At 37.5% G+C, this 23,915-nt stretch overlaps 1 protein-coding gene across 15 annotated transcripts in view; it reads left to right on the forward strand.

Annotated features, from left to right (window-relative positions):
- Nucleotides 1-23,915, forward strand: part of ADGRL2 (adhesion G protein-coupled receptor L2) — a 162,125-nt gene that overhangs the window by 133,270 nt on the left and 4,940 nt on the right. For 3 of the 15 annotated variants that reach the window (XM_064455387.1, XM_064455390.1, XM_064455388.1), the window contains 10 exons: nucleotides 64-269; nucleotides 1,336-1,509; nucleotides 2,578-2,787; nucleotides 3,875-4,095; nucleotides 5,388-5,454; nucleotides 14,048-14,139; nucleotides 16,018-16,186; nucleotides 19,819-19,947; nucleotides 20,368-20,464; nucleotides 23,305-23,433. In XM_064455387.1, the coding sequence (XP_064311457.1) occupies nucleotides 64-269; nucleotides 1,336-1,509; nucleotides 2,578-2,787; nucleotides 3,875-4,095; nucleotides 5,388-5,454; nucleotides 14,048-14,139; nucleotides 16,018-16,186; nucleotides 19,819-19,947; nucleotides 20,368-20,464; nucleotides 23,305-23,433 (1,494 nt within the window). Of the gene's footprint in view, nucleotides 1-63; nucleotides 270-1,335; nucleotides 1,510-2,577; nucleotides 2,788-3,874; nucleotides 4,096-5,387; nucleotides 5,455-14,047; nucleotides 14,140-16,017; nucleotides 16,187-19,818; nucleotides 19,948-20,367; nucleotides 20,465-23,304; nucleotides 23,434-23,658; nucleotides 23,741-23,915 lie in introns of all 15 variants that reach the window. The other 12 variants (XM_064455391.1, XM_064455393.1, XM_064455396.1 and 9 more) reach the window with 7 other exon arrangements.

The raw sequence follows: 23,915 nt of genomic DNA on the forward strand, positions 1-23,915 counted from the left end.
GTACAGGTTGCTGTCTTTCCATAGACCCCGGTGGCATGATGATGGGATTTTGTTCTTTTGTAGGATTAGCAAAACTGGTTTTCATCATTTACAAAAGTTTGGGGCGTTTTCTCAGTACTGAAAATGCAACCATAAAGCTAGGCAGCGACTTTGCTGGGCGGAATAGCACGATCGCCGTCAACTCGCACGTCATCGCAGCCTCTATCAACAAGGAGTCTAGCCGGGTGTACCTGACTGATCCTGTGCATTTTACACTGGAACACATTGATGTGAGTTATGCTAATGAATTAATGGGAAGGTCATAAAATCAGCAAGAGAGAAAAGCAATGCAGAAAAATAACCTTTTTTCCATTTGAATTTTAAATGTTGGACTAGGTCAGAGACACAAGCTTAGTTAAGTCTATGAACATAAAATTAAATGAGCCTGGTTCAGTGATTATTAGAACTTAAGTGTATTCTTAATGAAAGCTAATTCAGTAATCAACATGAAAATGTAAATGACTAATTTGTTTCTAACTGAAAATTAACTCTTACCTCAGTAACAGGGTAGAAAATAACTGTTAAGATTCTCGATGGTCTGATGCAGCAAGTTTTAATGAAGCTCTAACTTTTTACATTTATTTTGGACCAAGTTCTGGAAACCTATACAAATTCAGTGAAGAATAAAGTATTATATCTTTGTTTGATATACTTTAAATTTGTGTATATTTTCTTCATGGTAATTTATTTGATGTGTTTCTTTGCTCATTACTTTTGTCCTTTCTGTTTTCATGTCTCACATGGGGAAAGTAAATAATCACTTCAGTAACAGAGAAAATATGGTTGGATTTTCCTCTCATTTTGCCTCTTTTTGTAAATCTGTTTTAATTGTTTTTCATCAAAATAAATAGGCATTGAGAGATTAACTTTTTCCTGCTGCCTGTTCACATGACTTTGGCCTGACCAAAGGTGAGAATCAGAGGAAAAAGATCATATTTTCAAATTCTCAATTACAGGAAAAATACCTTCAGAATAAATTCGCAGTCCTAATTTTGCAGAAGGCAAAAATGGCTATAATGTACCATCAGTGCATAAAATCGTAAGATGGAAATCGTAATTGTTTAAAATTGGGTCTACAGTAATTGAGACTACACTTTAGAATGTTTCGGACTATAAAGTCCCTTTTAAACTAGATGTCTTCCTTGTATAACATAGTCCACATTTTTGCTGATGAAAAACTTTATTGTCCGAAACATGCAAAGTTTAATCTAAATTACCCTTTACACATATTAAACAATTGTTATTGCCATCTTAGTGTGTGAAATGCTCATTTTCTGTTATCCTTTTATCTCCCAGCCTGACAATTATTTCAATGCAAATTGTTCCTTCTGGAACTACTCCGAGAGGACTATGATGGGATACTGGTCAACTCAAGGTTGCAAACTGGTTGACACAAATAAAACTCATACGACGTGTGCTTGCAGCCACCTAACCAACTTTGCAATTCTTATGGCTCATCGGGAAATTGTGGTAGGTAATGGCGTTTCTAGCCATCAGCAGGGAACAAACTTTTAAAGATTTAGCTTTAAATTTTTAGCAGGATACAAAATTGCTGAAGTTTCTTAAGTATTTATAGCTTCTACCCACTCTTTCCAAAGCAATTTGCTTTCTGTAGCACTTTCCTTCCTCACTCGTAAAGTTACAAGCAAAGTAACAGGAAAGAAAACCAAGGAAAGGCACGAGTTTACTCCAAGTCATATTTTAAAGTTACTGACAAGCATTATAGCTATTTTACAGGCTTCCCCTCAGTACAGCTGGAGAGTATCTGCAGGGGAAGCTGTGCAGGCTGTTCCCTGGAAGCACAAGCGCCAGCTCTCCTTAGAGCAGGAAGGTCAAAGGCCTTCCATACTGGTTGTTTAAATGCTTCTTCATACTATGAAATTTTGTTGTCTAGTTAAAGCACTTACTGGATGTTGGGAGGAGGCCCGGAGCGTGCAATATTTGCAAGGATAAGAGACTTCTCATATAGCCATTGCATTCGGAAAGGTCACTGAAAAGAGAGCAAGGTGACAAAAGTGATTCTGTTGCAACTGAAGCAAGGAACCTTCTGTAGCTAAATGTGAGATTAGAGCTGGAATTACACGTGTAACATATTCTGCATTTTGTCCTAGCTGGTGTGCAAATTGTTGTTTTCTTCTCCACTCTGGAGTTGCAGGTCTGTAGGAAAGAACATTAACTCTTGCAGTAGGTCCCGGGGAAAGCTTTGCTCTTTGCTTGCATCAGAGCCTAATGGCACTTTCAAGATGTTATATTTCTCTACTTGTTCCTGTCTGACAAGTTTAGTGAGCCATAGGAAAAGTAAAAATGCTATCTGGTCTGGCTAAAACAGTCACATTTTTCTCTCAGACCTGCTCCTCTTCCTCTTACCCTACTCTTGCTCTTCTGGGAAGCTGGCCTGAGACCGAGAAATTACTGACTACATTTTGCCCATCTCATGGAATGAACAAGTAACTTTTGTGGGTGCTACCTGTGAAAATAGGTTTTTGTTTATACTCATAAAGAGTCATATTAATTTTCTCCATTCTTGGTTATTTCTAGTACAAAGATGGAGTGCACGAATTGCTCCTCACTGTCATCACCTGGGTGGGAATTGTCATCTCTCTTGTTTGCCTGGCCATCTGCATCTTCACATTCTGTTTTTTCCGTGGCCTGCAAAGTGATCGTAACACTATTCACAAGAACCTTTGTATCAACCTATTCATTGCTGAGTTCATTTTCCTAATAGGCATCGATAAGACGGAGTACAAGGTAAGGTTTCTCTGTGTGTACCGATCTTGTTCTCTGAAATGACTGTTTGAAATGGATTTGAATTAAAACATGACAACACTGCCAAGCTTTCAGCATTCTGACACAGCAAGGCCGAAATAAATGCTCAGTGTGAAAATAAGATAGACATGTTCATAAATATTATTTACATCCATCAAAAATATCACTGTGGCCTTAATTTCCCACTTACTGTAATGTTTTTCATTTTCAGTTGAGAAATGTCAGCTATTAATGAAGCAGGTGGTTAAACTTTTGAAAGAGGAGATGAAATTAAATGTTGACATACTAGGAATATATATATATGTTTTTCTATATATATTCATATGTCTCAGCAGCTATTGACTACCTTTTTGTATATATATACATATGTGTGTGTGTGTATAAATATATAAAAAAAATAAGAGTTTTTAGAGGTAGTTATAGATGTTAGTAGATGTATCAAGTACAGAGCTTTATCTATATATTTACACATTTTTTACACAGCACATTCATGCAGGATTTTTTAGCAGTATTGGCGAAATTATTTCTGAAATGATTCATTGGGTTGAAATGTAATAATTCAGTATAGTTCCATCCTGAACTCAGCCAAAGGGGAGAGAATTCAGATTGATTTCTGTTACGACAGTAGAAACTTCTGAATTACAGCAGATAAAAATGGCTTGATGGCCGCTTCATAATTTTAAATAAGCAGTTTTACATTATGCATCTGTAGCCAACTGTTCATGTCTTAGATTATCTGAACTGTAAGTCCTAAAACCGTATCAGTTTCAAAATTAAAGAGTTGTTTATAAAATTGAAAAATCCACTCTATAATTGAAGACTGGGTGGTGAGGGCACGATTTCCTTATCTTCATTCACACTATTTAGCTAATTTGCTTTCTGTGGCTGCTGAGCACACACAAGTATTTTCAAATGTTCAGCGAATGTTTTCAGGTAGGAAAATGCTCCTGAATTTGTGAAAGGTCTCTGGCAGGAGTATATGCTGTTCTACTGCACACTATTTAATTAGAGATGTAACTATGTGAAGATTTTGTGGTTTATATTTCCATCCTTCTTTTTTTCTTTGCAGATTGCATGTCCAATATTTGCAGGTCTCTTACACTTTTTCTTCCTGGCAGCCTTTGCCTGGATGTGTCTAGAAGGAGTGCAGCTTTATCTAATGTTAGTAGAAGTATTTGAAAGTGAATATTCTAGGAAGAAGTACTATTATGTTGCTGGCTACCTCTTCCCTGCTACAGTAGTTGGTGTCTCAGCAGCTATTGACTATAAGAGCTACGGAACAGAGAAAGCGTAAGTAATTGCAAGTGACCTGAGTGTTTTTCAAGTGAATAATTTTTTAAAGCCTATTAGCTGTCAGAGGGTCCCTGACAGACTAAAATACCATCTGAAAGCTTTATTGGTAAGAGAATGGCAATGCTGTGCACAAATTACAATCAAGTCTTTTGTAATTCTCTAGGTTCAGAGGATTTGTACTCTAGAGAGACCGATTCTAAATTATGGTCTTTCTTTTAACACAAAAGATTGACCTGAAACAAATTGAAAAAGTAAATAACTTTTTGGCCTCAAATGTATATTAAGTAAAAATTCTAAACTTAAAGCATCTGACAGGCCTAACTACCCAGTTTTAAGCTAATGCTTCATTAGGTCTCTTTGTTAAACTGCCCCTCTAGCTACCTCTCGTCCTGAATTATGCCAGTACACTATTCCAAACCACATGTTTCACTTCGATATATTTTATCAGGTGAGTAGAACAGGATTAAAATCAGCCACTGCTTTTTATTTACAAAAACACATATATATGTGTGTGGAAAGTGACGGAAGGTAGACAGAAAACATTTCTGAGGATTTGAGTTGCTGGAGGCATAAATTTGCTTTCCAATAGTGTTTACTTTGTCCTTTGATGAAATTAGTTACAGAATGGAAAGGTACTGTTGACTACAAGAAAGCTGCTTGATTTTGCTACCGATGAAAGACAAATAAGGACAATTCAGCAGGGAACTGGGCTATATGAAAATGAATCGTTAAACGAAGGCGGCCCTAATAGGTTTACACGTCATTTATTCGGGTATCATATGTATTCTTTGTCTACTGTTCAACTCCCAGCTGGGGCATTTTATTTATACCATATTGTTTTTCAGCAAAACATGGCATCTGAACATTTTCTGTCTTGTATTCCTCAGGAGTAAGCACTTTGCTTATGATATAAAGTTAAAAGCAGATTTTGAAGATTACATGGAAAACCTGTGAAAAATATTTACTGATGTTAGATTCATTAGTCCATGATAGCACCTGTGACCAAACCTTTTGACTGAAAGGAGAGAGAGCGCTCGTTTTGGTTTTGATTTTTCTTACATGTTAGCTACTCCTGATGACGTATTTTCAAGTCAACACGGTTATTAAACGGGGCTTATGAGAAGAGTTTCAGGTTAGGAAAAATTGTCCATGGACTAAGTGGTACCGTGCAATGTTTATCGTTGTTTACTGGCAAAATGATAGCTTAAGAAGTATTTTTGCACTTTCCATTTATTGGACCAATGTGCTCGTGCAATTGTTCACTTTTCTTTCTCTTTTTTCCATTATAGTTGCTGGCTCCATGTAGATAACTATTTTATCTGGAGCTTCATTGGACCCGTTACCTTTATTATTCTGGTAAGAGCTTTGTTTTTCCTTTTCCTTTTATGTTGCCTCACAGCAAAGCTGAAAAGATTGAATAACATCAGTCAATACCATCCTTACTTACAAGACATTTTGTGAAAATGCTTATAAACAGTTTGTAATGTGACCAATGGTTATATAAATGTTTAGAAATCTTTAAAGAGTGCTGACCAAATGATTAATTGTCAAAGCTGTGGTGGCACTTCAGCATAGCCATTTTTTCCTAATGGCTTGAACTCTGAAGGTCGTATTGACATGCGTAGTCATATGAAAAATCAGTGAAGTACTAAACACAGGGTTTTTTTTAAAAGGAACCATTATTATTGCTTTCAATTGAGTCACTATTGTACACGTTCCAGAATTTAACTGCTAATTATCCAACATAATTATCTCAAAAGGGTGTTCTAACTCATTGGATAATTAAATAAATCTTATATTTCATTACACTTACACAGTATTTGTGTATGCACTTGCATATGGATACGTGTATTTTTCCGTGACTACTTCTGTGTATATTTATGCTACATGTAATGTATGTCAGAGATGCAAGTTCATGTGTTTTAGTATAAATAATAGAATATTATGCAACCAGTAGAAAGCATATACACGTTCTTGCAGCCGTTTGAGTAAAGCCATTGTCTGCATGCACACCCGTCTGCACACCCACAGCTGTGTGCCCCATTGTCCGCTGAAGATTGAATGTTGTGTTCATACGCGAGTTATCCATTCTCTGAGAGCTTTCAGGTAAAAAGCACATAGTTATCTGTCAACACAGGGGAAAAATGTCTCCCTATTATTTCAGACTAATAATACCAACACTGCACAACGTAGGAATTTAGAATTTGGGAGGAAAGTGAATGCAAGATGTGCATTTTGGCTCACCTTGTTTTTCTCTGCTAGTTCAGTGTCTTTAAAGCCTGGCTATACTTGGGAAATATGCTAGAAGGCTGGTGCTGGGGACATAGCCTACGTACATAGAGAGCTTCTCTCATAATTGCTGGTAGTTTGGAAGGATGAATTAATTTGTTTTCATGTTTTTGAAAGTCTGAAGAGTTATTTGTTCCCCTGACTTTATACAGTAGTGGAGTTGTGAAGTTCAGTTCCCTTGAATTTCCAAATTCAAGAATTGTATTTTGTCATTGTTATTTTTTCAGCTTGAAATACACGCATTGGGCATAATTTTGAAATTTCCGATTTTATCAATGTATACACCAGAGGCACTGTTTCTACACTTTCTGTAGCTTATAGTTTGCATTACTTCTCCATGTAAAAATAAACTGAAACTTTAATTATGGAACTCTCTATGAAAAATGTACCCGGCCAGTCCTTTGTAGGTACTTTATTCCTTCCTGGTATCTTCAATCTGAAATAAGCTTACATGTATTTAGGCTAGTTTTACTCTCTGTTTATATCAAAAACTATTTCAATCCTTGAGCAGTCACTTAAGAAAAGATAGTGGTGCAGTATAGAATTTGTTTGAGTTCGTTGGCATATTTTCAAAGAAATAGCCACGGATACCAAAACTCATGTGTGTATGAGCTGAATTAGAAGAATTACAGTGCTTGTAAGATGTAAGTATAGGCCATAATAACTGTACAGAATTTATTCTAAATATGTTTAAATTAAATCAAGCCTCAGGATGATAGGGATTCTTCTCCAATTAAACCTACAATTACAGTTGAAAGATATACTTCTTTTTTTCAATACTACAGACAATATTTTTCAACACAAAGTTGTTTCTTGCGGTTGTAGTCATTACTAGGAAATTGTTCTAAGTTTCATGCCACAATAGTTCAGTTAGCTCAAGACTGATTGTGTGGTGATAATTTTGCTTTTTGTGTCTAGCTTTTTATTTTATTGTTACTGGGAATATTTTGCTAAGTCACCTCTATTTCTCTCCCTTGCTTTAAAATAACATTTCACATGGTAAGCTTTGGGCATTGCTGACGGCTTTTTCACTTCCTCATAACCAGGTCAGAGTGAGAATAGAGGTGAAGGACATTTAATCATATTGACCATGTACAGACATAGTTCACTATTATTTACTGGCCATGACATTATTATCCTCCAGCAAATCATTTAGGCTGAGATGCGAAAGGCCTTTGGGAGCAGTATTCCCAACTTCAAAAATATGAAACAGCAGGTAGCAATCACAGCACTGTTCCTGGGAGTAATTCTTCTCTAGCAATTGCTTTGCCCTCTAATCGTCCCAACTGAGAAAGCAAGAGAGACTGAAGGAAGAAGTGTGAGAAGTGTAATGGCTGAAAAATATGTCATGTGCAGTGTAACCGAAGAGCCATATTTGTAGTATAGCTTACCCATGTCAGCCGCATGTAAGAATTTCACCTTGGTAGGCTTTTCAACATGTTAATCAAATCACTTTTACAGTTCCCAGTTTAGTAGTACTGTCAGTGCACATAAACTCTTTTTTGACAAAGTTGCTTACTACTTAAATTTACAAATTTTTTCTCTGAGTTTATAAGCGTTTGCACTTGCATCTGTATACAGGTTTGAGCAAAATGAAGATGGGAAGTATAGGGAGGAGGTGTGAAGTTCTTTAGTACATCTTCTGAGGAACTTTCAATTTCACTATTCCATACCCTGTCATGCCTTTGGGCACCAGGGTTATTATATCTATGAGAAAAGAGCATGTAAGTAATGAGCGGTGGGAAACCATTAGTATGCCTGAAATGGTTTAATGAAAGCTTGGATCATGATACGTCAGGAGCTGTTCTTATCATTTGGACAGCTCCATCTGCATCTTTAATAATTAATTCAGTTCAGTAAGAGTTCAGCGTGCACACTCACTTAGAAGCCTTCTTCAGAGAGCCCATCTCTCGCTGCCAGTCCCAGGGAGAAATAGGCTTCTGCATGGCTAAGAGCAAAGATCTGGAGATACAAGAGCAGTTTTAGAGCTCCGTTTGCCAGGTAACAAAAGCTCTGGGGAGTTCAAAAAGGGTCAGAACATGTGCAGTTCAGCTAGGTTACTTCAGAGTGGTGTTTCTGTTCTTCTGTCTTATCATATCCATGTCAGCACTGCAGGCTGTGTGGAATGAATTTTAAGCTGCTAAGCTCAGGCAGACGTGATTCAATTGAGCACGTTGATGGGTATAAAACAAACAGTGCACTCCTGTAATCTGTGGTCAGAAAAGCCTGAGTATTTTGACTTCTATGTAGATCCATATTCATTCATATCCAAGGAATGGGTGATGTTAGTTTGACTGTAATTCGGCCAAAACTGTGCTGGAGTTCGCTTCTCACAGGTGGAGCCAATGTATTAGGCTACCAAAGCTTGATTTAGCAAAAATTCCTAGGATATCCTGTTTCATCAATGCAAGAAAGTTAGTTTCTTTTTTCACTGAGGTTGAAGCATTACTTAACCAAAGGCAGTGGATGTATGCATACAGATGCACACATAATCTAGCTCAGCATATGAAAATCGACTGTATTAGTAAGTTTATGTATATAAATAATACGGGGATATCTTCCTGTAGTAGACATTTGATAAACAGTATTTATCTATTGCTCACAGGGGAACATTTATCATAATTATTACAATATCTAGCTTTATTCAGCTACTAATTCATCCAACCTGCAACTAATTCCAGTCCATTAGTCTTCTATGCTGGTTATTACATTCACTTTTTTAAAAAATACATTTGACTTGAAGACACTCCCTCTCTCAAAATTACATAGGTTTCAGGTGCCAGAAAGACAAAATTCCTACTTATACCGTTTTTCATGTCCAGTACCTTCTGATTTCAAACCAGAAATTGCCCTCTGTGGTGGCTATGAAAGAAGCATGGTCTTCCAGGGTGATGCATTTTATTATTACCATAAAAATGCTTCAAATTTTATATTTTAAAGTAGTTACTTTTCATTTTTTAGTAGATGTTTGTCTGTCTTTCAATCTGTACTACCCAATTACACTTGTATTAAGAGATAAGTAGGAACTGGTGTTTAAGAGGTGGTCTAATTATTTTCTTTCACTTTTACATACATTTCTAAAATAAGAGTACAGATTAAGCTAGTTCTCTGTGTAATCCAGTGTCCTGTCTCTTACAGTGGATAATATATTTTAGAAATTGCAACAAAAACCTAGTATAAACATTGATTAAAAACTAGCAATCCAAGTTTTTCCTTTTTGTCATCAGCTAATGTTTTAAGCAATCTCACATTATAGCTCCACCTACTGTAACTGTGTGTTTTGTCACTCTCGGTATCACAGCAGAATCTTCAAATCCAAAACAGATGCCTGACCAGGCTTTTAAATCCTTATTTTTAGCCTCAAAATAGTGTTGGTCTAATTATTCAGAAGTGCATCATGAAAGAGGCTTTACTGACTTTATCAAGGGTAGAGTTTCATGACTGTCTGAGATGTATACACTGTGGTTGTGTGCGTGTGTTTACATGATGTATTTATTTATTTTTCTTTACTGAAGGAGTGCAGTACTGTTCAGGTGCAGATTTTGGTTCCTCTGGGGTGGATGCAGCCCAGTCAGGATGAGGCCCAGCCAGTCACTAGCCCTTCATGTCATATGAAGTGATGAGAAAGTCGTCATTGTCAGAGGCTCATTTTTTCCCTTACAAGTTTGCTTTCAAAAGCCCGTCTTGCCATTCATGTGGGCCTTCAAGTGACCCCTGAGTACTGTGTTTAAGTTAACATACTGCGTGTGTTTCTTTAAGAAGAACATTCTTCTTAAAGAACGGTGTCCTACTCAGGTCATCTGTCAAGCTTGGAAAATATCTGCAGATTCATTTGCTTAGACCAGTAACAGTTCAGTCCTCACACAGTCATGAAACAATTCAGAGACTTCAGGAGATCTGTGGTCCAACCGCCTGCTCACAACAGGCTCAGCTCTGAGCTCAGGCTGGGCTGCTTAGGGCTGAAAAAGCTCATACAAAGTTGGTACAAATGAATGCAAAAGCATTAAGTGTGTTTCCTTCTCCCCCCACGTGTTTCTCACCAAGAAAAGTAATTCAGCCATTCCTTCGAAAAGCAATTATTCTCCAACAGGTTCCCTTCCCTCACTGCTTAGTGTCTTGTGTAATAAAATGGCAGTATGCCCAAAAGTCTTAAACTCATGAGTTCCTCCAAAACAATCAATTTCTAGATGAAGAGCAGTAAGGGAGCCAAAAGCGAATCTATAGAAAGGTTTGGTTACAGTATTTGTAAGTGGGAAAAATAGGCTTTTGATAATGATACAAGAGTAACAGAGATGCCAGCATGTTTGAACAAGTGGCAAACCATGGTCTTTTGACTGCTGAAACTGAAAACTATGCAATATTTCACAGTGATGGAGAAAAAAAGTACCATGTACTTTGTTGTCATAGTTACTTTGTCTTCAAAGTACAATATTTCGCTTCTTTTGCTTTTTTTCTTGGAACTACTTTTTCAGCTACTGTGATACAGCATTATTATTTCTGTAGGCTGCTTTTGGGGTTCTGTACCTAAATTAGAATTGAAGCGTCTATTAAAAAACTGCTATGTGCAGGTATTCCCTAGTCCGGCAAGAACAGATAGAACTTAGTATGTACATAAAACCTGCTTAATACTCTGGAGCTTGGCTCAGGCTCTGGGGTAGGGCCGTGTCTCCTTGCATATCACAGAAGGGCACTCACTATTTAAATACAAGCTTTTGGTTTTCATATGTCAAACGAGCACTTCAGTCATACAAAGAATCAGAGAATAAAAACCTCTTGTTTCATAAGGCAGACATTTATGGGCTAAGCTATGTCTATGAGTTTTTGATCCAAGAACGATGTTGCCAGAACAATGCAGGATACTCCAGGGTAGCTACTTAGGCAAGGATTAGCTTCCAGCTGTGCTGTAAATACTATTCTGAACTGGATTGTGCACTCCTGGTTGCATAGGTTGCAGCCAAAGTTGATTTACATGTTAGGATTGGCATGAGGCATGTCTTTTAGCTCTTAATCTGTTTGTTTTCACAAAAAGTAAATTGAAGTTACATTTTTTTAAGCATGCTGGAGAAGTTAATGTTATGTCAGGTACCAAAGTGTGCAAGAAACTTTTTCAAATACAGAAGAAGGAAGGCTGCCTGCAAAGGCATGGAACTGAGGGTCAGGTCACATGCAGAACCCCTGTCTTTTGCTTGGTGCAAAGACAGAGAAGCAACTTGTTTTCTCACCCAAGGAACTTACACAGTACAGTGAAAACCTAGATAAGAGGAACAAAATGATCACAATGTGTTGCGGTTTAATGCCAGCCAGCAGCTAAGCACCACACAGGTGGTCACTCACTTTCCCCTCGTCTGGTGGGGGGAAGAATTGGCAGAGTAATAGTGAGAAAACTCATGGGTTGAGATAAAGACAGTTTAATAGGTAGAGCAAAAGCCCCGCACGCAAGCAAAGCAAAACAAGGCATTCATCCACTCCCTCCCATGGGCAGGCAGGTGTTCAGCCACCCCCAGGGAAGCAGGGCTCCGTCACGTGTAACGGTGACTTGGGAAGACAAACGCCATCACTCCAAATGTCCCCCCCTTCCTTCCTTCTCCCCCCAGCTCTATATGCTGAGCATGATGTCATACGGTGTGGGATATCCCTTGGGTCAGTCGGGGTCAGCTGTCCCGGCCGTGCCCCCTCCCAGCCCCTTGTGCACCCCCAGCACCTCGCTGGTGGGGTGGGGTGAGCAGCAGAAAGGCCTTGGCTTTGTGCAAGCCCTGCTCAGCAGTAATGGAAACATGCCTGAACTGTTTTCAGCACAAATCCAAAACGTAGCTCCATACTTGCTACTGTGGAAAAAATTAAGTCTAACCCAGTCAAAAATAGCACACAATGATAAAATGAAGTGTTTCTCAACTGGTTAGTCATTACCATAAGAATCATAGAAGGTAAGCAGAAGGGTCATGAGATATTGACATTTCTATTACATTTTGCAGCAATGGAAAACATGCTTAACCTACACCATTTACTTACCTCCACTTAAAGGTCAAGTATTTTCTGTCAGTTCTTGAAACACAGACAGAAATAAATTATAAAAGCTTATTTTTGTTATTTATATCACATACACTTTTTATATTAATCTCAAGATTCAACTGTAAAAATGTTTTACTTTGAATTAGGACTGTTGAGGTCAAAAGCTGTCATACACTGTTCTGGTGTTGAGAAATGCTTTATAATTCAGACTGTCCACCCTGATTTTGAGACACCAGCAGCAGTGATAACTGATTGGCCTTAGCAGTAGAAATTATTTCTGTAAAACATGTCTTTGTTAACAGACTCTGATCAGAGCATTCAAAATGCTCCTTTTTTCTAGATTGTTAAGACCTGCTCTTATTAGGATTTGAGTGACATTTCTGACCATTGTGGCACAGCTGTAGGAACACATCTGGTATGAACTGGTATCCCCCGTGTTACAAAAATTGTGAGGATTTTGATGCTGTCTCAAACCAAAGGCTCCCCAAAATGAGACACTGGGCGTGATCATTCTCCATCAGTAACCAGTTGCAGATATATACAGAATATTCTAAGAATGAAGTTATAATCTAGCTAATATATGTGTTATAAGGATGTCCAAGCATATTCTCCATCTTAGCCATCAGTTCAGCCATTTATTGTGGACCGTTGTATTAGTAGATAAGGATGTATGTCTTCTCCCTGAAAGGACATAGCTCTTACTCTTTGCAAATATATGATTTTATTTGAGTTGTCTGCATGATATAGGACAGCACATACTGATTACTCAGATTAACTGCATACCACTTTGCAACCCATAGCCTACAGGCTTACCTCTGCTCTTCACATGCTTTGAAATCAATAGGAGAAAGGCACCTAGTGTCTTTGACACCTGTGGTTCTGTTTCACAATGGGAAAACTTAAAAAAATTACCTTCAGTATCTTTCCCGGTGTTACCTATATAAATGACACAACAAGAACAAGACAGCATAGTCCTTTCCTTCAAGTGGCATGCCGTCTTGCTTCGACAGACTCCAGACTACAAAGGGAAAGAGGGCAGTAGGAGGGTGCACCACCAGCACATGTCTATGCAACTGTTAAGTTTGATGCATTTGCTACATCTTTGTGTTTCTTTTTCTCTTTCTTTTTCTTCAGTTGTATTTAAGCTGTTTTCAAGACCCCAGTGGGACTTGTGAGATCAAAAGGGAATTAAAAAAAAACAGAAAGGGAGAAACCAGCCAAGGTGAAAAACACCCCAGAAGCAGGATGGGGTGATAAAAAGACAACTAGTAGAGTACAGTAAAGGGGTAACCATAGACCTCAGAGGGAGTCAGTGAGACGGGGAACAGGGCCGGAGGTGACAGGAGAAGGTAAACAGGGGCTGAGCACAGCATGCTGGAAGACGGAGCTAGACTGACAATGACAAGTGTGGGACATGAGTGGTTCATGATGACGAGGTGAATTTGGATAACTAAGTGAAACAAGGACTTCTAACACTTTTTTCCCCCCTCATCCGTATTTGCAATCACCTTTTGCAGACTGTCTGACATAGTTACCCAGTTTCACTACATATTTGAAAATAAACTACGGGGTTTTTGTTTAGTCTGTAACATCGTCATTATTCAACCTGTTACTTGAAGTAGTTTAATTTCATTCTTATCTGTTTTGACAGCTGAATCTTATCTTCCTGGTGATCACATTGTGCAAAATGGTGAAGCACTCAAACACTTTGAAACCAGACTCTAGCAGGTTGGAAAACATTAAGTAAGTGCTTTGTGTTCAAGTATGAGAACTATGATTATTTTCTGATTGCTGAACTGATTGAAAGCTACTCTCCATTAGGAGCACATGCCATTGTCTCCCAGCAACTGCAGATGTCAATTAGAAGCAAACAGAGCCAATCCTGCTTTCGTCACATTGTTGCTGTAATGTCACAAACGCCGGTCAAAATTAGATAATTTCAGCCTGGAAGTAGTGCCAAGAAACTGTTTCACGGAAATGCCACAGCGCTGTAGTAATTTCATTTGTATTTAAAACACAGTTCAAAAATGATGTTCCTGTTTGCATGGCTGATACGGTTATATTAAGTTTGTTTTGTTAAATGACTTTTTGATTTAGGGATTCTGAGCAGTTTCTACTCGTAATCCTGTTCTCCCAAGAGAATTGACTCTATTATTATTGTTAACTTGAAGATTATCTGCTGTTTTCATGCTAATTTAACAAATGTTTACTTTATCATGGTGCTGTACTGCAGTAGACCTTTTGCAGAGTAATATGTGTTATATAATTAACAAGGCTTTGGCAGCTCTTGCTTCTTTAGATAGTCTTTTACTGTATTCTGTATAGCTTTATGTTGTACTAAAGTCTTTTGTTATGGACACTGAAGGGATGGTGCAGCTTTCTAACACCGAGGGTTGGATGTGAAAGGGTCTTACCGATTGCTTTGAATGTTGAAAATGGTGAAGGGAGATTGTCAGTAAGGCTAACATTGTGAACTAGATGTTCTAGATAGGTCAGTATCAGCTTCATTGCATGTTGCATGATGAGAGAGAGAGCTAATCTTTAGCATCTCTCTCTTTTCTTCCTTTTCCTCTTTCTGTCTTCTCATCCACACCAGTAATTACCGTGTTTGTGATGGCTACTATAATACGGACTTACCTGGGTAAGATAGAACCCTACATTAACAAACTTCTAGCATGATTTTTAACTTTACAAACTCGGTCAATATCGTGGATTTCCCTTAATTTTAATTAACTAGTTTTGAGATACCTGATTTGCTAAAGAATTTTTAACTATTATATGCCTTTATAATTTTAAATTGCTTGCCTCTGCATTTTGACTTTCCTAATTTTGACTAATTCTTATAGACAATTAAAAATGCTCTTATTAATTTCTGTTTCAATTCTGTCTAATAATTTTGTTTCTCTTTTCTGCTTATAATGCTTTCTAGCTATGAAGATAATAAGCCATTTATCAAGTAAGATCATTAGTTAGATGTGGAATTCACTGACTAAATTCCCTTTCCCTTTCATTCTGTGCCGTTCTCTACAATTCCTTTTCCTTAACCTACTCATGATGGAATCTTTTTTAGATTATTCTGTAGAGCAATATCCATATTTTTGTCACATTTCAGCAGGGTTTCTTCATGCGGAAGTTAGATCATCTAGCTTCAGTTTAGCTGAGTTTATCGGAGCATTAAAGATTTGGGCTCTAGGCTTTTAATCTGCTGTTTAACCTTTGTGCATTTGTGTTACATTATTTGGTGTCATATGGCAGCACCACTGCTTAAAATCTATGGTGTGATTAGTGGCTAAGCCAGATTTATCAATCTCTTGTAAAAGCAGATAAAGCAATGGAGTAGCTGGGGCTTGCGCTATACTTCTGCATTTCAAAATAGTTTTGACATCCTATGCAGTTCCTGAGAAAGAAAAAGGTCATATCTACTTTTGCTGTTTTCACTGGAGACTAAGAGTACCAAATGGAATTGTTCTTTCTTTAATAGATAAAAGGTTAAACCCAAGGAATTTTTGCATTTGAATATGAACCTAGTAAAAGTCAACTGCAGGAACTGAAATGTTTATATTGGATTTGGTGACATGCATTCACATAAGTAATGTTACTAAAATTAATTTTCTTTTACAGATCCTGGGTCCTGGGTGCATTTGCTCTCCTGTGTCTCCTTGGCCTGACATGGTCATTTGGCCTGTTGTTTATCAATGAGGGGACTGTTGTGATGACGTATCTCTTCACAGTATTTAATGCTTTCCAAGGAATGTTTATTTTCATCTTTCATTGTGCCCTTCAAAAGAAAGTAAGTTACTGAAAACACAGATGCACGTTCCCTAACTCCTTAAAATACCACATACATTTCTTTAAAAATAGAGACAAAAATACCAATGTCAAGAACTGGAGTATTTTGATGTAGTTTGAGGAGGGGACTAGGATTCAACAGCAATTCATGCTGTGTGTGCTTGTGGGAGTCACTCTGTGGCCTGGGTGGGTTTAAAATGGATGCAGCATTTCCAACCTGGGCTTGAAAAGCTTTGAGGCTTTGGGAAGAAAATTACTATAGGAAATGCACTGTTTAAGATTGGTAATGTGGTACCTGTTGGTGTGGACTTACAGCCAAAAGTTCTTTACGTGCACATGAAACAAATCGTGCCTCTGCTGCAGCACTGCAAACAAAGGATCATTTACAATATCAGCCCATCGCAGCCTGGAAACTCTCTCTCTTGCTCAGATCAAGGCAGAGGACCTCTCCTGAGATCCCATTAAGCTGCCATGTGAAGCTACGGGTGATAGGCAGGGATTGTACTATGAGTGCTCGTTCGTTACAAAATTAAGTGAGATCTAAAAATTAATTTTATTATGAACTTTGACACACCTTAGAAAAAAGTAGTCATTAACACTAAACAACCGCTAAGGGGAAAGTTTTCCAAAGATGCCAGCATGACTACTTTTTTTCAAGCGTTTGCCTCCCCCAGCAATCCCACACCTTCATGCTCTTAACTGGAAAAACTGGAATCCCCTGGCAAGAGCCTTCCCTCATGAGTGGGGTGTGTTAAATTAGTTCAGCTCCCCTTCGCCCGATGGGAGCAGAGAGGTCCAGAGGAGCAGATCTGCTGGGGAGAGGGAAAAAGCTTGCATGGGAGAGAGGAGCAAACAGGAGAGAAGGAAGTGAAGAGCGCAGCTAGGTGGGATTCCTTTTGGGTTCCCTGCACCCCTCCTCCCCAGACTGAGGGTGGAGACTGCTTCCAAGGATGTCTTAGAGGTGCTTTAGTGAAGGACAAAGGAAAAAGGCTCATAGCCTGTGTTAGAAGGTGTAGCAAATGAAAGTAACGAGAGTTGAGAGGAATGATAAACGTCAAAAAATCCCACCCAAAAAAATTTAACATAAAATGCAATACACCCTGCCTTTGGAAATACCCAATTTGCCATGTTTAGATTCTAAATATTTTTACCAGTTTTAGGCTGCAGAACTAGCAATTATTAACTCCCATTATAATTAGCTCACCAGAGACATAATTAACTGATATTTATAAAATGGTTTGAGACCATTGGATAAAGCATTGCTGTGTAAGTACAAAAATCACATTATTGGGTGTTCTCAACTGTACCAGCTCTAACAGTATGAGCATCTCTAAATTTGTTGTAGACGATGGCATTCAGCCATGCTTTAGGAAAAGATCTGGTAGACAGAAAGAATTTTATCCAGATGAACACTGTACTCCTCTCATTTTGAGAGAACAAAAGCACACTTAGAGAGTAGATTGAGCCTAAGAAAAAAAGAGAGAGAAAAGAAGATGCAAACATTCTCAAAATGCAAATAATTTCTAGATTAGGGTTTTATATAATGTTGCCCTTTCTACCACTTGTATTGGACTTGAAAATCAAAAACAGATTCCTTTTTTATTTCTTTTTACAGCTGTGCATTGTTTTTATATTAAGTGGAGTCAGCAAAAAGCAATATTAAAATACCAGTCAAGTGTGAAAAAGCATAACCTAGAGCAATAAGATTTATACCTGAAAGAATGTTAAAGCTGCCATTTAAGATTTTTAAGTCTCGATGCCTTTGACTGGCTATCATCCCATCCTCTGTCTGCATAGCTAATGTAGTCTTTTTATTCTGTTATTATTAGTTGGTCACTAAGTTGAACAGAGAAATAGAATTGTGAAAGTGAAAACTATTATGTTTCCAGTTCTGACAGGATGATAGTGCTGTTTCTTCCATCAGTTTCCAACAAGCTATAATTTAGAAATAATGACAGTGGAATGCACAGCACTGACAGATAATGTACATTCACTGCAATATAGGCATTAGGCAAAACCAGCCCTGGAGAGTGGTATTTGGGTAAAAATACAGTTTTGATTGCTATTGTCTCTACTATGTAGTGGTTTAGAGCATTTAATATTCATTGGTGTTCAGGAATGTATTTTCTTAGGTGTTATACCATCTAGTGATGATATATATAGTCTCAGGTTTTTCAGACTACAGAGTTAAAGATTATAATTCTATGCCTGCGCATTTCTGTTTTCATTTTTTATGTGTCTTTTGTGCTGACACAGACAGGGGTTCGCTTAAAATACGTAACATATACTTTTATAAAAAGATGATTTGTTGTTCCTAGCTTGAAGTTAAGGCACTAACTATTCAAATTCAACCTTGTGGTTTATAGAAACATCACAGTATGCATTCCATAAGTAAAATTCTTGTAATATTGAAAAGAGCATATTGCATATGTAAATCCACATTATTAACTCTTTGCATTTTCCCCTCTCCCATCTTTACATACCCACAACTTTCTGTCCTACATATTCATAGGTCAAGCAGAATTTCCAGATTAGCTGAAATCCCACTTTCCCCAGAAATTTAGAAGCCTCATTGATGGAGAAGTGACACTTAGATTCCCAAGGATCTGGTGGAAGATATATGAATTTAGAGTTGTGCATCTTCAGAAATTTAATCCACTGTGTCCCTTCACTGATGCTATCATGTTGCTGAGATGTGTATACGCTCTTCTGTTATCAGAAAGTGGTAGTCAGTGCAGCAGTCACTGAATATGAGAGAATTAACTGCTCTGTAAATGAATCCTGATTACTTTCATGATAAATATTAACCCACATAAATTACAAAACTAAAGTTTCCAGTAGGTCACTGGAAACAGAAGGTGAATAAATGCCAGCCCAAATACTGGCATCACTAATTAGTTTTGTTGCTGTCAGACATAAAGCTCACGTACATAAGCGTATTCAGATTTCTAGGTGCAGCAAAGACAGTAACGAGGATTTTATTTTTTGGTCCTAAAAGTGAAAGATGCCTCATTTGCCAGCCTTTACAGTTCAAAATTTTACTCCGAAACCCTGACGGTGCCTCCGCCAGGGTAGCCGGGCTCTGCCTCGAGTGGGGCAGCGGCGTTTGTGAGCCTTGTACAGTCCCGAAGCAGGTGTGACCATATCAACTAGCAGCTGTTTGAGTTAGAGAGTAACTTTATATGAAAATGCCTTAACAGTTGTTGCAAAAGTCAGTTACCTCAGCCCTTCTTGCCTGCTAAGATGGGAAGATAGGCTTTCTATGGTTTCTGCACCAAAAACTCATATAAAAAGGACTATTTTCCGCCAGCACTCATTTCAGGTAAACTTAACTATATTAATCTACAAAGTGAAGGTGAAATAAAAATAATCCCGTAAATAACTCAGTAATGATTATTCAGGCACATCTAAATGACATGTGTGTATACTTCGGAAATAATTTGTTCAAAGATCCTGATAATGCTACTGCTAAGTAGGGAAGAATATCTGATTTTGCTAATGGCCAGGAATTCACTAGACAAGAACCATTTGCTTGAAAAGTCTGAGTAGTTTCAATGCAGGGTTCATGTCTTTTTGCCAGCAGAGATATTTGACATTATTTTTTGTGCCAAGTAATTTTTCTTCCCCCCATAGGTACGTAAGGAATATGGCAAATGCTTCCGACATTCCTACTGCTGTGGTGGATTACCAACGGAGAGTCCCCACAGTTCAGTGAAGGCATCAACAACAAGAACTAGTGCTCGCTATTCCTCTGGCACTCAGGTAACAAAGATTTTGACAGCAGCTTTTAATTAACCTTATTTATAAAAAGTCTACTGAGATGTGTTCCAATCAGAAGCACTAATTGTCTTCTCAGTATTGTGACTTGGATGGCAAATACATACTTCTGCAGAGTAGAGTTGATTTTTTTTAAGCATTTCCTTTACCTTGGTCTACTGCAAACACCTTATTTTTCTTGTAATTAGGGGCTGGTTTGTAGGAAGGCTTATACCACCACATTTCATCTAAATGAAATTTAATAAATTAGAGTTTTAACAACAAAAGAAGGAGTTTCACCCCATGCTAGAAAAATGGCTTACTCTAGGCCAGAATAAACACAAATATTCTATATAATAGCACGTATGTCTGAAAAAACCATTCTGTAACTTACTATGCTTCTGTCTCACTGCTTTATGTTAACAGAGTCGTATAAGGAGGATGTGGAATGACACTGTGAGAAAACAATCTGAATCATCTTTTATCTCAGGTGACATCAACAGCACTTCAACACTTAATCAAGGTCAGTCACTGGGAACATTTCAGTTTTAGAAGCCTTAAATTTTATACAGATTTTATATAGTTTAATACAGAAGAATTGAAAAGAATGTTTTGAAAAAAAATCTGGAACAAATGTTCTCTGAAAGCAGAGCCTTAAAGTCATCCACCAGCACATTTTAAAACCATGTTCCCTCAACTGGCCCCCTGCTATAGAAGTTGAATTCTTCCATTCGTGGGAATGTATTTAAATAAGTTTCATCAATAATTTAACTTAAAAGCAAGATCATAATTTTAAATCTTTCCTAACCTTTATAGGTTAAATCTGAAACAGAAATATGAGTGCAGTAACATTTTAATGCATATTTGACTATGATTTTTAGGTGCAGAAATTTTCCCAGTGAAATCTAATTGATATCATTTCTATGCAAAGGATGTCTGTAAAGCATTTATCTTTTCTATTTCAAAGAACATCGTATCTGTCATATGGAATAGAATCCACATTTTCAGGCACAGAAAAGGCAAAACTCCAAATTTCTCAACTCAAATAGACTTCAAAATCCATAACCTCATCCTCATGTCCAGTTAGAAGACAGGGGTATCAACCGAGACAGAACGTCCCTTTTCTCCCCTTCCCCCTGTGGTTTTTTAAGGCAGTTTGAGCTAGCAGTGGAGGGAAGAGTGCTCTGTGCAAGGCAGCTTCAAAGCCTGTTCTTCCATCCATGTCCCTAGGAGAAGAACACGTAGCCCTGATCTCATTGACACCAGTTCCTGCTCAACTTGGAGAGTTTCAAACAGAAAATTCATCGCTGTCGGGGCTGCTGTAAAGCCCTCATCAGCCGCAACGAGCAAAGTTTCCTCCCTTGTTTTTTTTTGAGATTTGGTAGTAGGGACATGCGCTTAACTCGCATTTATTTTGAAAGTATGTGGTATTTTGCAAAAGAATAGTTTTCAGAAAGCATGATTCTTATTTTTGCTATTTGGCATATAGAAGGTGGATAAGGCCTGTGTGTCTCACCGCTCCCCGCACCTGAGTCTCGTATTTTCCTCTGTCAAAAGCAAAATTAAGGAACTTCTCCTAAGTAGAAAATGTATATTTTTCATGCCCAAGAAAGAAGTACATTCCCTTCCAGGGTCTGGGAATGTACCATAAATACGCTATAGATCAAAGTCTGGGTTTTCACCCTAACCTGATGTCTCTGACTCCTGAGGTTTGCTCTAACCATGTTGCACCCGCAGTAAATTCAGAGTTGAACGGGGGTCTTGGAAGCTTCTCCCCGTTCTGGAGCTCCAGTCTCAAGCCACTGGAGATATCCTGCCACAATTAGAAAAACTGGTATAATCTTTATTCAATTATAATATTGTCACTATCTCGGTGATACGTACATATAAGGGTAGTTTAGTAATTGATGGCAAGTGTCATTTTTACTTTAAAGTAAAAATTAAGCTTTTAAAGGTAGAAAAAAAATTTGGATTGAAAAAAAGATATCTCAACTATTAATTCCAGGTAATAATTCTAACCAAGATTAAACATAGTACACACACACACACAAATAAAAAACCCCAAACCAAAAACAAAACAACAAAACCCCAAGCAAAATATATTTCTGTTAGTATTTCTAGTAGGAAGTACATTACAACTGAAAAGAACTGTGATAAAACCTTTTTAGTTGTTCGCTGATACAAACTTTCAAATAAGATTAGCATAATCAGTCAATAATTCTCTGAATCTTAGAATTTTCTGCTCCTTTCTGTTACCAAGTACCTATGGTAGTACAAAAGCATTAATATTTGGAATAGATACAATCTTTTCCTTGCCAAATAAAAATGTCCATACTATAAAAATATAGCTGGCTCTTTAGTTGTCCTTGGGCCTGTAATACACTGATCCTGATACACTGCTGCACAATGCAATAGAGAAAAAAAGTGGACTTTTACCTTAATGAAATGTTTAAAGTAAGTTTTAAATCACAGCATTTTGTGTGTTTTTTTTTTCTTTGTCATTTTTACAACCCATTTTTCTTCTAGTAGCTAGAAATCAGAGATTAATTGATTTTTTAATAATTTCTCAAAATATGCTGATTTTCAGTCATTCTGAGAGTGTTTAAATGGTGTTGCATTAACGTGTAAAATAGGTTTAAAAAAATCTGTTCGTTTAGTATTTTGCTTCGTCTTACATTGTTTGTAAACTGATTATTTAAAGAAAATTTGTCATTCGAGGAATTCTTTTTTAAAATCTGGCCGATAAATCTGTAGCATGAATGTCCCGGGAGAAAATGTGAATGCTCTGATTTCTTAGAGCAAATATTTTGCTTTCCCCTCAGCATGCATACTTTTGCATATACTAAGATATGCTGCTTGCAGTTTGTCATCCACTGTCTGTTTGGAAACAGCAATTCCCTTCCACTATCCGTGTGTTTTTAATAAAGTGAATAACAGCTCTGATCCTGTCGTAAGAGATTTTTCAATACCTTTCAATTTGAGAAATTCATTTCTCTCGATTCTGGACAGAAGTGTTCCATACGATCACTTTTAAAGTTATAATAGCTTTATGTAGTACCTTGATCTCTACGCATTTAATTGCTATTCTTGTGTAACAGTGATTTTGTATACATTAGTAAATGTCACTCTCACCAGATGTTTACTTTGGGGATTTGGACAGCACCTGTGAATTACTGGAATCTAACTGTATTTTCCTACTCCCATTTCAAATACATAGTTCAAATACATTCAGAAATTTTCAGCTGAATTACATTTGACAAGTCCTACATGATTCATGATGAATAAAAAATATTCTTTATTGAAACTGTCAGCCTAAAATTAAAGAACTGACTTTTTTTTTTTTTTCTGTTTCTTTTGCTTTAGGAATGACTGGCAATTACCTACTAACAAACCCTCTTCTTCGACCACACGGCACTAACAACCCCTATAACACATTGCTCGCTGAAACAGTTGTATGTAATGCCCCTTCAGCTCCTGTATTTAACTCACCAGGTGTGCTTATACTTCCTGAATAAAACCGCTTTTCTTGGCTCGCTCCAAATCCCTTCTTTTCCCTAGATAGAAACTCAAGTTGCAATACGCTAGCCGTACATGCTGAATTTCTGTCAGTTCGAGAAATACAGTATTGCCAATGTCAGCTTGTAAAACTGCACTATATTATAGTAATGCCTTTGCCATAACAGTATTTACCAATAATTATCCATGTTTTTAACACAGGTGGCATAAATCTTAATATACTATTACAGGACTGACACCACATGGTCCGAGAGCCCATCTTCAAGATATATATCACTTAGAGGTATCATGTCTATGCAATATAAGGTTGACTCTAAAGCTTGCTGAGAAAAACCTGCTTATGGAACGGATTAGACACTAAAGCAGCGCAAGGCATCTTGACACCTTTGGATACGCCGGTGTAGAAAATTGTATCCAGCGTCAAACAGATCTAAACTATAGTATAGTGCAGCTTTATG

This window comes from Phalacrocorax carbo, chromosome 6 (genome assembly GCF_963921805.1).
Source record: "Phalacrocorax carbo chromosome 6, bPhaCar2.1, whole genome shotgun sequence".
Classification (NCBI taxonomy): domain Eukaryota; kingdom Metazoa; phylum Chordata; class Aves; order Suliformes; family Phalacrocoracidae; genus Phalacrocorax; species Phalacrocorax carbo.